This window comes from Eurosta solidaginis, chromosome 3 (genome assembly GCF_040869045.1).
Source record: "Eurosta solidaginis isolate ZX-2024a chromosome 3, ASM4086904v1, whole genome shotgun sequence".
In the NCBI taxonomy this organism is placed as follows: Eukaryota; Metazoa; Arthropoda; class Insecta; order Diptera; family Tephritidae; genus Eurosta; species Eurosta solidaginis.
This window is the reverse complement of record NC_090321.1, coordinates 31,164,264-31,178,661: the sequence shown is the minus strand read 5'-3', so window position 1 is coordinate 31,178,661 and position 14,398 is coordinate 31,164,264. Positions and strand designations below refer to the sequence as shown.

Sequence of the window (14,398 nt, the reverse complement as noted above, 5' to 3'; positions counted from 1 at the left end):
CAAAGTTTCGTTCAAAGTTTCAATTTTCTGGATTATCGGAAAGTTTCTTAAAGCTCGAAAGCATAATTTCGAAGTACGGACGATTTTTAGAAGTTACACGATCCCTGGACCACAAAGCGATAATTTTTTATCTAATGTTGCATTTTTAAGTGGTTTCGAAGTATGGTCTTAGTTTAAAGAATCCAGCTCTATGGAAAGTTACACAAATAGTGGTCGCAATATTTCACATTTTGTAAATAGACTTTCTAGATATCCAAAATATCTCGATCCCTGTCATATGAGGAACATTTTTTTATCCGTAATATTATAACGTTATAAAGTACGAAGCTATGTGCAAAGTTTCCAAGTCACTGGGTTATCGGAAAACTTAAAATTTTAAAGCAAAGTTTTCATGTTTGGGCGTTTTCCTAAATTATCACGATTCCTGGTCCACCTAGGCGAATTTTTTTTACCTAATATTGCATTGTCATGAGTTCGTGAAGTATGTTCTTAGTTTCAGGAATATAGCTCTACGGAAAGTTACTCAAACAACGATAGCAAGATTCCATATATTGTAAATGAACTTTCTAGATCTCTCTAAATATCTCAATCGCTGTCCCATGGAGAAAGCCTTTTTCATCCTAAACTTTACAACGTTGTAAAGCCCGAAGCTGTGTGCAAAGTTGAAAGTCACTGGGTTATCAGAAAGCTCCTTAAAATTCGAATGCAAAGTTTTCAGGTTCGGACGTTTTTTTTTATAATTTCCAGGCGGTACGCCTAGCAAATTTTTTTTCCTCATGTTAAATTGTCATCGGGTTCCAATGAGTGTTCCAAGTTTCACCACTCTAGCTCTCCGGGAAGTTACTCAAAAATGGATTGCTAGATTCTGCAATTTTGTATGGAAATTGGCGAAAAAACATCAAAAGAAACGAATGTAAAGCAAATAAAAAGTAACAAAAACAAAAACAAAATAGTAAGTGCTAATGCCAATGCATTAAAAACAACCCACTAACAACGCCCCAATAAACATCAGTGGCAATAAACTAAATACAAAATATTATATCAAAAGAAAACAACCACAAGCTAATAATAACAACAACAGAAATTTAACAAATAGCCGATGATTTGCGTTTATTGATCCTAAGTAGATTATCGGAAAACAATTTGTGTGTTAGGTGGCAGTCACATTGGACAGTGGGCTTAATTTGTTCAAAATTGTAGTAACTATCAGTCAGTGTGAGTTTTATGGTACGCAGCTTTTGGCTGTTACTTTGTAAAACTGTGTTTTGATAATCCAATTGCAATGTGTAATTGATGAACCAAATGGGTGTTATATATTTCTGGGAAGGCGCAAAAATGCATATTTAAACGCTATTGAAATTATTAAAAAAATTTATTTGAAATTAATTTTGAATAAAGTATAAATCATCCAGAAACCAATATTTTTTTTTTGATCGTACACAGCCTAGAAGAAACTAGAGAACACCAGCACTAACAAACTATCCAGCTAGACTAGCATTAACAAAATTCCAATGGCCTTTCTTCGGGAAGCCCATAAAATTAATAGAACCTGGCCATTGGAAAAGTCTGGCCGGATATTATAAGCAACCATCTCCTATAGAACTATAGGGTTTTTTCATAGTTCAACTGAAAGATATAGATAAATATAGGTATTGTTTGTGTGAAATATGTCAGTGGTGTTTCATTATTGCCATGGTTCAACTATATACAGGTTGGCTCATCTGTAAAGCAACAAAATATGTCTGTTCAAATTGTCAAAATCTGTGTATTGGTGTTGGTGCGAATGGTATGGAATGGAAACATAAAACTTAGCAGGTTTTGTATGTGTAAGTAAAATGTTGGCAATGTGTTGGTTTCATTTTGAGTTTGCCGTCTCCTTTTGACAATCCCTTCGACCATGCAATGACATAAATAAAATCAGCTGATGAGATGAGCCAACCTGTACATAATTGAACCATGATTATTGCTTTATTTCAGGGACGGAAAATAATAATTTTTTTTTTTCGGAGTCGAAAAAGTCCGGGTCCAAAAATTGTCCTGCTGAAAATGTTTGAGTTCTCAGGTATCCCTATAGCAATATCATGTCGAATCATGCGTCCTTTTTAATTTTCGAACCTTTTCCATAAAAGTCCACATATAAAAGTAAAATCTGTATTTTTATTTTTTGAGTCCGATAGAACTAGTTAAACTCGGACTTTTAAAACTAAAAGTCCGGAAATAAAAGTTAAATTTTTTTTATTTCGAATAAGCCGTTTCTTTGTTATCAAGCCGGAATTTTATTTTGGCCTTAGCAAATAAAAGTCCGGATTTAACTTTTATTTCCGGACTTTTATTTTTAAAAGTCCGAGTTTAACTAGTTCTATCGGACACAGTTAATAAAAATCGGAAAATAATTTTTATCTTGATCCAAATATATTAAAAGTCCAAAATTAATAGTTTTGCAAGGAATTATATTATAAAAGGAATAACAGTTTCCGTACCTGGTTTATTTTATCTTTTCTAATTCGTCACGCATTTATTTTACAATCATCTACTGTAAAGGACCTAAATCGACAACCTTCAATTGTGCTATACAAAACGTGAATATCGATCCATTTCTTCAAAGTAAATGTACTTTTATAAATACATACATATGTGCAATTTACATACTCAACAAATTTAAAAATAAACGTGTGCACCCTGCAGAGAAGTCGATGACTAGAGCTTAAGTTACATATATGTACACTGAAACTTTTTTAAATTGAAAAAAAAAAAAATAAAATTATTTTAAATGTTTAAAGAATTTTGATGGTCCCCTTAATGAATAAATTTTGAACTAAAATTTTTCTCAGTGCTATAATATTTTTGAAAAATGTTTTGCTGTCAATTAGTTAGTGTAAATTTCAATATCCTACCGAAGTGCCTTGACTTCATATGGAGGTGCATTTTCTGTGCACTTTCATATGAAATTCAGGCACTTTCATTTGAAACGGATTTATATGTGTGGGCATATGTGTGCCGTAAAATTTTTTTATATTCAAAGGGTGAACTTGCGCTTAACACACTGAAGTTTCTTGGTTCAAGTACCGTTAAAAGCAAACTTTAGAAAAAGTTTTTCTAAAAGGGGTCGCCTCTCGGCAATAGTTCCGCAAATACTCCTAGTGTATTTTTGCCATAAACAGCTTCACAGCGAGAGTCGGCATAAAAACTGTAGATCCCGTCCATGTCAAGTTTTAGAAAATATTAAAAAGTAGCACGACGCAAATCGGTAGAAAAGCTCGGCACAAGTCTCCTCAGATGTATAAGGCTCCAAATGCACTAAAAAGTTCATAACAACAAAATTTTCTCACAGGGTATATCCGCTTAGTAAGTGTATATGTGACCTGGCTTATGAAAAGGTGGCTTATGATTCAAAAAAGAAATTGTGAGAAACAGCTGTTGAAGATAAAAAAACTATCGAAACCAGACAAAAGTGGAAAATTTTTTTTGAGTCATAAGCCACCTTTTCATAGGCCGGGTCTCATATGAGATTAACACTTATTTTTTTAGGGCAATTTACATTTGATTGTAAATTACTACAATGTGGTGCGAAATTTTTGTATCACGGTTGAAGTGCAAGCTAAAAATTAAAGAAGCCATACAAAGTTAGGGATTCATTGCGGGTAGTTATTCAATCAATATAGACGTTTAAAATAATTTAAGGTTTTCAATTAATTACCCACTTCCTTTAAAGCTGCGTTGCTGGCAATTGAAACTTAAGTCGGTGGTCAGTGATTTCCTGAGGTCGTCATTACAGAAGAAAATAATACTGATTAATCATCGCCAAAACCCTTTATCGTAGAATTTTATTATTTTTTAGACAAAAATTAAGCCTGCCTTGTGTATAGACGGCTAAGTAGGATATCACCTATTTAAAAAAAAAAAATAATAATTCTGAAATGCGGCGTTTTCGAAGTTTGCAGGGTCGTATTCGTAACCTGTTCAAATGCTAACAAAATATTTTGCAACCTTTTTTGATTGCAACTCTGCTATAGAGCTTCAGGCGAGTTGTAATACAGTTAGACTGAATGCAGTTCTGCCCGGGAGCGACAGCTGATATGGTAATACCACCATTCTGGAAACCATTCCGAAAAACGCTCTGTCAAATAGGCTATTCTACTCCGAACATTCTTCTAAACAACAAATTCTCTATAAGAATCACAGAGCGACATGAATGTGTTGATATATCCACTCCATACCCAGAAATCACAACAGTCTTCTCGGGTAGATCCAAATAGATAATGCTGTGGGAAGTGTCATATACTCAAAATGTATTTCGTTCTCCTCAGAATTTGGCTACACAGCGATCAAACCTTTCAATGCAGGATTCCTCAAAGGTTGCAATAGACTGCACGCAGTCGCTAAATGCTGCTTATGAACTAACGAGAAAAGCCACTGAAAAAGCCGATGTACACCAAAGAACAGCAAAAATCACAATTTTCTTGATTTAATCAAACTCTAAAATTTGCATTCACATTCAATCATGCGAATAAACTAATATTTCAATAAACTCATAATTGAATAAACTCAGCATCTGTCTTTACTAGACTCCGTTAGAATGATTGCGATCGAATGACGGATCAGGTTTTGCGTACGATTCTATTGATCAAACGAAGGCAAGCGGAGAATAAAATCAAAGCATGAGAATTAAGCTGGAGACATTGGTGCTTTATCGGTAACCGTATCGATAACCTTATAACAGCTGATTCGACCAATCTTATGAGAATCAATGCAATAGATTATTGGTGTCGCTAAGGTCGTAACCATATCGTAGCCAACCAATTGGTTTTTGGTTTACATCGTAACGATAAACAGCTGATTACGTTAGGGATACGACTACAGCGATACGACATACGGCACCAATGACTCCCGTTTTAGTATCGTTTAGTTCGGCAAACAAGCACATAGCGGAACGATACAAGGTGGCAGCATGGTGACATACCTACAAACATAAATAAAAATTTAATGTACTTTGTTTTTGTAAATTCGATGGACAAATGTCAAAATCGTACTGCACCGTATTTTGATGTATCAAATCAAATAAAAAAAGCTTAAAATCAGCTGTCCCATGCTGCCACCTTGTATTGTTGTGCCATGAACAAGCAGAATCGTAAGCAATTTTTATATGTATGTTTATATGTAGCTTGTCGCCGTGACGTAAGGGCGGAAGAATCATGCAAATATTCAGACGCATGGAGTTTTCATATTTGCCTTTTCATTCCGATGAATGTAATCGCTATTGAGGCAAAGGAGCAAACGCCTGAATTGATTATATTCAGGCATGCAATAAGTTGGTTGATTTTAAATCAATGTCGATTTAGTTCGTTTAAGCAAGGTGGATCATTGAACACGATCATGTTGCCGAATGTAATCGAACGTTGTTGTGTTCGATTTTTGCTGTTCTCTGATGTACACTCGCACGAGATAGCCGATGTAAGATAGGCATTGAAACCAACTTGTGAGGTGTCTAGACAAACCTCGTAAAATAGAGAGCAGAACTAAGTTCCTTATCAGTCGCAAGCGTTCTCTCCTTAGGTCCGTTCATGGGGATAGTAACGGGACACTGTCTCAATAGAGTACACAGCGAATGCATGGAACTCCTAACAAATGACTTCTGTCGGTGCTGTAGGGATGAGGAGGTGATAGAAAATGTTGAACATTTCCGTTTAGCTTTAGCCTTGACACGCACTGACGCATGACTTTTTCGCTATTACTCAACATTGTGCATCTCGTCCGTTTACATACACATATATACATATGAATTTTCTGAATTCTTGGTTCAAATTCGAGCTCAAGGCCTTTAACAATAGCTTTTGTGATAATTATTGCTTTTTAAATTTTTCCATGATTTAAAAAATATTTTTTTTAATATCTCAAGAATTGTAGCTGGCGATCAGAGCTGGGTAGTAATGTTTACTTCAGGAATTGAATTACCGTCTATTGCCCATTACAAGTACTTGAGAAAAGTAATCAATTCCTTTCCTACACAATAAATGAATTGATTACATTTCACGGTAATTCTTTTGAAAGGAATACCAAAAGTAATTTGAAATTTACCATTTCTTAAAGGAATTTGGAAAAGTAATTGAAAAACTTTTAGTGTAAAAAATATACATGGTATTAAAAGGGTGGGTGTGGTCATACTGCAGATAATTAGTAACAGGAAAGAAAGCCAAGCTGGAAGACATCTTTCAACATCATTTGACGCCGTTTGGATTTGCTGCATTACAGTATCTTTTCCGAAATCAGGTTAATAAAATCGCTCGAGAGGAGTCATTTTGTCCTAAACCTAGCTTGATTTTGATTGGCTTGGAAAGATTGTTCCCAATCCTTGTACAAGTTCTTATTCAGACATAGCAGCATATAGACAACTTTTTTCGCCCTGTCAAAAGCTACATAGCAGGTATTGCGTTCGTGGTCATTTCGTTATCATTAGAACCAAGTTGTTGCAATTAGAAAAAAATGTTTCTAAGCGGGGTCGCTTCTAGGCTGTGATAAAAAGCTGCTTAGTGAACACTCATCTGCCTTGGAGATGGCGTTAGTAGTCGACGCAAAACAAACGTCCTGCCAATTTATGGGAAAAAGGAGCACGACGCAAATTGGAAAATAAGTTCGACCTAAATCTCTTCTTAGGTGTATTGCGCCTTACATTGCATTATGGATTGTTTCGGGGGCATTTTGTGGTCATATCGGGATCATCTTGGTATAATTTTGGGTGATATTTTGGGCTCATTTGAGGATTATTTATACATCGTTATGGGGGCACCTCAGAGTCATTTTGAGGCCTTTTCGCAATGATTTTGCGGTGTCTCTCGTGGTCCGCCTATGGTAATCTGAGGATGACTTCGAGATGATTTTCGGCAATATTTCGGGATACTCTCGGTATCATTTGGAGGTTTTTCAGACGATTGTGGGGGCATTCTTGGGGTCAATTGAGTCACTTCCGTATGATTTTTGGGGCCCTCCCATGCTTATTTGGAGGTAACCATAGAATGATTTTGAAGACTATTTCGAGGTCCTGCGGGGATTGTTTGGAGATCACTTCAAATCCAATTCGGGGTAGTTTCCGAACGATTTATATATATTTATATATATAGAGGGAATTGTTCAGAGATTACGTTTGGGTCAATTTAGTGTCATTTCATAATGATTTGGGGGCTATTTAGAGCCCAGTCCGCTTAATTGTAAGAACGCTCATTCTCATATGTTTTTTTTTTTTGCAATAACTTCTATTTAGACGATTTATTTTAACTTATTCTCGTCACAAGAAAGGCTTCTACCGAAAATGGGCGGAATCGGTTGGTTGTTGTTGCTAGTGTTGATGCTGGTTCCCAAATAAACGAAGTCTTTTACTATTTCGAAATTATGGCTGCCAACAGTAGCGTGGTTGCCAAGGCGCATATGCGCTGACTGTTTGCTCTTTGACAGCAGGTACTTCGTTTTGTCCTCATTCACCATCAAACCCATCTTTACCGCTTCTTTTTCCAGTTTGGAGTAAGCAGAACTAATGCTACGTTTCCACCAAACCCAAACTCCGTGTTTGCCAACTCTTTTATGCAAAATATCTCTTGGCAGAAATGCAACTTTTGATTTTTGCTTTCGAATTATTGATACCGAAGTTAAAGCGCGTTTTTCGATAACTTTCGCGATATTTTTAGTCATGTTTTAACAGTCTTACGAAACTGGCAAACACGGAGTTTGGGTTTCGTGGAAACGTAGTATTACGGCTCGGGCGTTTAGGCCGATGATATCAATGTCATCAGCATATCCCAGTAATTGCACGCTTTTATATAATATTGTTCCAGAGCAGTTAAGTTCTGCAGCTGGTATAATTTTCTCCAGCATCAAATTAAAGAAATCGCACGATAAGGGGTCACCCTGTCTGAAACCTTGTTTAGTTTCGAGTGGCTCGGAGAGGTCCTTCCCAATTCTGACTGAGCTGATGGTGTTGCTCAACGTCATTTTGCACAGCCGTATAAGTTTTACATATCAGCTCTTTTTCGTGCTGTCGAAGGCGGATTTAAAATCGACGAAGAGGTGATGTGTGTCGATTCTTTTTTCGCGGGGTTTTTCGAAGATTTGGCGCATTGTGAAAAACTGGTCGAGGGTAGATTTATCAGGTCTGAAGCCGCACTGATAAGGTCCAATCAGCCGATTCACGGTGGGCTTCCAGCTTTTGAACAATACACTTGACAATACCTTATATGCGATATTAAGAAGGCTGATTCCACGATAGTTGGTGCAGTTTGCAGTATCCCCCTTCTTGTGGACTGGGCAAAGAACACTTAGATTCCAATCGTAGGGCATGCACTCGTCCGCCCATATTTTGCGAAGAAGCTGATGCATGCGCCTTACTTACTTAGCTGTGGAAATAATGAGGCATCCTCTGTCAACGGTGGGTATCAACTCCTTTGCTGTGAAGAAAAGTACTTGTTTACTTTTTCCAGTAACTAAGGACTAATCACATACACGTGATTCCAAGTACTCGGTATCAATGTACATACATACATATCTGCATACAAGAATAGATGTCTTATGTGTGGAGCTTAAATTAAGCTTGTTTCAAAGACAAAGTAGCGCACTTAATAGGAGAGAGCACAATGCGTAAGCTTTAACGAAATCGTCAATCAATAAAATGCAATTAAAAGTTAAGTAATTGTATGAATGCAATTGTTACATGAACGTGCATATGGGGTATTCCATCCCATTTCGACCAATTTTGAACCCGACCCCTTTAGAATTGGATGAAAGTTTTTCTTCTTTTTCTAGCTTACGAAAGACGTTTTTCAGAAGTTTTTCAAATTTTTTCATCCAACTCAAAAAAAGTTATGAATTTAAAAAAAACACAGTTTTTGTTTTCAAATGCTTTTTCAAAAATTGACCGTTTGGGATCTTTTTTTTTTAATTTGTTTTTAAATGTACTTTTCGGAAAAAATTAAAAAAAATTTTTAAAGTTTTTGTTTTTTGTAATTTTTCAGTTTTTCGAGATTTTTCGAATTTCGCTCTTTTTTTTCTCATAAAAAACTTCAATCAATTCTGCAATCATCCCCACTAATTCCGGAGTGGGCCGAGAATTTTTTTTGTTTAATTGAAAAAAAAAAACTTTAAAATTTTTTTCAAATTTTTTCATCCAACTCAAAAAAAGTTATGAATTTAAAAAAAACACAGTTTTTGTTTTCAAATGCTTTTTCAAAAATTGACCGTTTGGGATAATTTTTTTTTAAATATGTTTTTAAATGTACTTTTCGGAAAAATACAAAAAAAATTTTAAAGTTTTTTTTTCAATGAAATAAAAAAAAAAATTCTCGGCCCACTCCGGGATTAGTGGGGATGATTGCAGAATTGATTGAAGATTTTTATGAGAAAAAAAGGGCGAAATTCGAAAAATCTCGAAAAACTGAAAAATTACAAAAAAAAAACTTTAAAAATTTTTTTGAATTTTTTCCGAAAAGTACATTTAAAAACAAATTTAAAAAAAAAAAAGATCCCAAACGGTCAATTTTTGAAAAAGTTAAGCATTTTGAAAACAAAAACGGTGTTTTTTTTAAAATTCATAACTTTTTTGAGTTGGATGAAAAAATTTGAAAAACTTCTGAAAAACGTCTTCGTAAGCTAGAAAAAGAAGAAAAACTTTCAGCCAATTCTAAAGGGGTCGGGTTCAAAATTGGTCGAAATGGAATGGAATACCCCATATACATACATATGTACGAATGTAAACAAATTAATTTATAAATAAAGCAAGGGCGCATTTGTTAAGAGTTTTATCAATGGATTCAAGTTATTCAAGCAAATTTGTGTAGTCACAGAATTCAGCGAAAAATTGTGCAATAAAACTAAAAAAAAACTTCTTTGATTTGTCATTTTTGTTTAATTCCTATTCTTAGTTCAAAATTGGAAGAAAAACTGTTAATTATAATTATCTATTCTGATAATCAGTAACAGCTTAGGAAATTATTAATTTATTACTATAATATTTTTTTATATTTTTTGTTATTATTGCATAATAAAAGTGAACCGATAGTATAGAAAAAATGCTTAGTGGTGGAGAAAGCGCAGGTCACCAAAGACCAATATATCGATTGCACACGTGATGAAGTTTGAGGTGTGTTGCTCCTTCTGTTGCGCCATAATTCTAATTAACCGACACAGGATTTGAAGGTACTTCGTATCTAGGTGGCATACGAAGGTGAAGGTCCTCCAAATAAACGAGCACGCATGCAGACGTCGGGAAAAAGTCCCAAGAGTGCAGGCAGTATATATCTGCGCTACTGATAGAGAACTTACACAAAACACTAGAAGCGAACGATTTAGTAAGGGGACCGCGAAAGCCCCAAATCAAAGGTGCAGTCGATGGAAAAGAGTTCAACGATGTTGTGGGTTATACATTTAAATCCTCAGCATACTAAAGTAGCGTTGAGCCAGGTCCTCTTTAAACTTTACAAGCGCTGGTTCTATTGTGAAGGTAGAACTATGGCAGGGAAACAGCTATTACTATCGGTGTTGCCTATTTATCGTACTGAGGACCTGTAGTAAAGCTTATCAACACTTTAAACGATTTTCTTGAAGGATATATTGCGCAATCGATAAGTATAATGAAATTCGTTTGGGCGCTTTCAGCGCACACTATTTTTGTTGATACGTTGCAAACATGTTTCCGTCAGTTGAGTGATAGAAAGTTTCTGTGAACGGCGAGTCGAGCCAACTGCCAAATGAAATAATTATTCTTAAAGTTTAAGGAAAAGGACTGCTTAAACTATTTTTTCCCACTCCAAAAGAATATGAGGAGGAAAAATTGTATTCATAACCAACACTTTAAATAACTGTAGTTTGCCGAATAAACACGTTGGGCGAATGTACCTAGAGAATAGTGGCTAGTGTTCTTTCATTTGTTGGCCCTACATGCAGTAATTTGTTTGATATAACGTGGGCTTTTAGACGTAATTTGCGAAGGTATGACTGGAGGATCCTCGATAAGTCATGCTTCTTAGACTATACATCGTCAGCATCAACATTCACTGTAAAATATAAAGAATAGCGAGTGCTTAAGGAACCCTAGAGCAATATACCAGACAAAATTCCCCACATTTTTGGATGACCAACTAAGCCACACTCTAAAGTGACCTATAGGTAAAGCAAAGCCGCCATGATGGAGGGAAGAGCTGGGAAATCTTTGTAAATAATTTTAATCTAGCAAAGGTTGTAGAATTCGAGGAGTAGGAATACGAAGGCAGAGCGAAGAAAATGTTGTACAAAAACTTCTGCGTAGACATAGACTACTTTATCGAAACGCCGAGCTTAGGAAAAGTTCCATCCAGGGGTGAAATAGTCGAGGGAGCTATTAAGGAGAGCGAGTAATTTGTACGTGGTAGTTAGGAGTCCCTCTTTGATGCCCATTTTTCAACAGGAAATAATTAGAGGAGCTAGTAGAGATACATTCTGACCTATGGAGCGAGTAGGGCCAGGGTTGAGGGACTACCAAAAAGCTCGTGTAGATGGTAAATTTCAAAAGTTAAAGCGCGGAGTGCATTCATTGCTACGCTACGAATGTCGGCGAGACGGAATAAATACAATTGTTTACCAAAGCATGGTAAGAAGCTTAAAAAATTTCCGTGGTAGGCATGCTTGTGGAGAGAGGTGAATAAAATTTACAGGCCCGCAGGTTCGATGGGCAAAAAATGTAATTAAAGAAGGTGCTACTATCGGAGCTTCCGCATTCCTATCCAGAAAAAGACGATCCAAGTTTTTTTTTATTTTAAAGATAATAACAACAACGTAATCTTTGATGGATGACAACTTACACAAAAATATACTATTTTTTATAAGAAAGTAGATCTAGCAGTTGGCGGATGACGACCAGGTAACCGACGTATTGCGCCTATGAAGATTATGAGGAGACACTCCTTCCATTTGCCAAACTCCACTAGACTAATGAGCTCACACTCTATTATACTTTCTCTAGACTAGAATAAAAGGTGAAAACGTGGCTCCATTGGTGAATGAGCACAAGACAAGTTATTTCTGTTAAATTCCAAGAAATCTGGGCATCCAACTTACACCTTATTAAGACACCCCGCCACCCCAGGCAAATATGGAGGCATCTCCGTATCCAATATGAAGATTCTGGCGCACAAGAACTCAGCCATTTGGTCTAGCAGAGCATGAGAAGGTCTTCAGCCTCATCCATAGTCATACCTTGGTAAATTTCTGTACCGAGCTATGCCCGGTTCACCCCGTTCTTAGTGTTCAACAAAACTGACACTGGACGAAGGCAGACGTCCTAGGAAGAGCCGCGGCATTTTTTTAATTGTAATGTGGAACCAAAGCCTCTAACCGCAATATCTCAATGGGCCAAACCTGTTGAATCTGCAAGTTTCCTTGGCCTTCCATTTGAGGATATCGATGACAATTCATTAGTGATCACGCATATTGAATTGGCCGAAGCACTGCTTAAGGAGGAGAGGCAAAAAATGTCTCAGTTAAGTGCGTTCTTACATCGCCGTTTGCTTGTGGGATAAAGCCAAATAAGTATGGAAGCTTACAACTTAAAATTTAATTTATTTGAAGATATTTAAACAGCTTTAATAAGCACATACATACATATTTAATGATGTATAAACAAATTTAAACTAAAAGTTATAGAAACCTCATAATTTAAAATAATTTCTAAAAGTAGACTAAAATCGACTAAATTCTGACTGGTTTCTAATTAAACTTAATATAAATGCTTTAACTTCCAATTTTTTTGACCTCCCTAATATCCAAGACCTTTCACCACTCAGTACAATCCGGATAGCGTGTCCGTAACTTTGGAGCCTTGCGCGCAAGTACGCCCACGCGCCGTTGCATTGCAGTTTGTCTGCTGCGTCGCTGTTCCATTTTGCACCAATACAGTCACATTATTTGCATTACCACCTGAGCCATCAGTTGCACAACCACTAGTTTCGACGCCACTGAGACGCATTGCTGGATTGCTGCCAAAAAATATTTGCTGATTGCTACGCGATTTCTCGCGCAAGACTTGATGTACTGCCGGCGATGTGCCTCCATTTTCTAATAATGACTCATGACTGCATGTAGCGAACGCCGCCTCCAAACGCTCGACATTTTTGCTGACACGACGCGCTTGCAAAGCAGCTGTCACATCCGGCTTAGGATACTTTTGTGGCGTATTCATGCCGGTCATAAAGAAGACGCCATTGAAATGTTGTGCCAGCGCTTGTGGCTTTTTCGGTAACAACGGAGGCGGTGGTGGTGGTGCAGCGGCGGACATACTTTGTCGTTTACTAGCGCAATTATTTGTTCTAGCAACACCATCGTTGTTAGTGTTGTTATTATTGTTGCTGCTGCTATGGTGATGATGTTGGTGAAGCTGGTGCGTATGTTGATGCTGATGAGAATGCAAATGCGGTTGCTGGGTGCTCGCCTCACGGAATGCTTTCATTGTTGGATCATCGTCCATATGGCGCGCATCCATTATAACATCGAGCAATTCGCGTGTCGTACTCGCATTGTAGGCGGTGGTGTTTGCATTCACCTCTGGTATATCAGGCGATTCGATACTATATGGCGGCTTTCCCATCACGGGTAGATCAAAGTCGGTTTCGTCGAAGAAGGTTTGTATTGCAGTGATACGCTCGGCGGTGGCGCCCTGTTCGCCTTGATTCCGTAGCAATAACATGCCATACTCCGAACCATCCAAATCAGAGCCCTCCGCTTGTGAGACAATATGTGCAAGTGAACGTGACTTACGTGGCGGTTGAGGCACAATATTAACTGGTACAATTTTCTTTTCCTTTGTCGTCGCTGACTGAGAGCTGAGTTGTTGTTTGATATGTTCGTGATCTAACTGTAGTTTGCTTATTTGTTTCTCAGCCTCACTTACTACATGATCAAGCTCTTGCATCGCATCCTCAATAGTTGTGCCAGTACCAGTTGCAGCGCCGCTATCACCCATTGAGTTTTCTTGTGATTTAGATTTGTTTTTGTGTTGCTGTTTGGTGGTCATAGAAGTGCTCGCCTTTTGTGGTAACACCAATATAGGTACTGGGCTGAGTGATGGTCCCGTCTCCGAGCTACTAATGCCTTCATCCTCATGTTCGCTCTCAGTTTTACCAGGCGGCACATGCCGTGGTAGAGCGACAGGTTGTTTGTCTAGCGATTTGAAGGTATTCTCATTTTGTGCGCCCTGTAGTCGAAAGATTTCACGCTGTAACTCAGCGCAGCGTTCTTGCAGCCGACGTTCCATGGATGTGAGTACGGCTTTCTCCTCGTGAAGAATCTGGAATGATGATAGGGAAGAAATAAAAAGACGTTCAATTAACTGGTAGCTTAAGCTCTACAATCCAAAAAAAAAAAATAGTTTTCATGCTTCTGCTTTCAC

General features: G+C 37.2%; 1 protein-coding gene across 5 annotated transcripts in view; it reads right to left on the bottom strand.

Moving 5' to 3' along the window:
• Positions 1 to 12,559: 12,559 nt before the first annotated feature.
• Positions 12,560 to 14,398, bottom strand: part of mwh (multiple wing hairs) — a 466,270-nt gene continuing 464,431 nt past the window's right edge. For all 5 annotated transcript variants that reach the window (XM_067771283.1, XM_067771285.1, XM_067771284.1 and 2 more), the window contains one exon: positions 12,560 to 14,296. In XM_067771283.1, the coding sequence (XP_067627384.1) occupies positions 12,794 to 14,296 (1,503 nt within the window). In that variant the 3' untranslated portion in view covers positions 12,560 to 12,793. The remainder of the gene's footprint in view (positions 14,297 to 14,398) is intronic.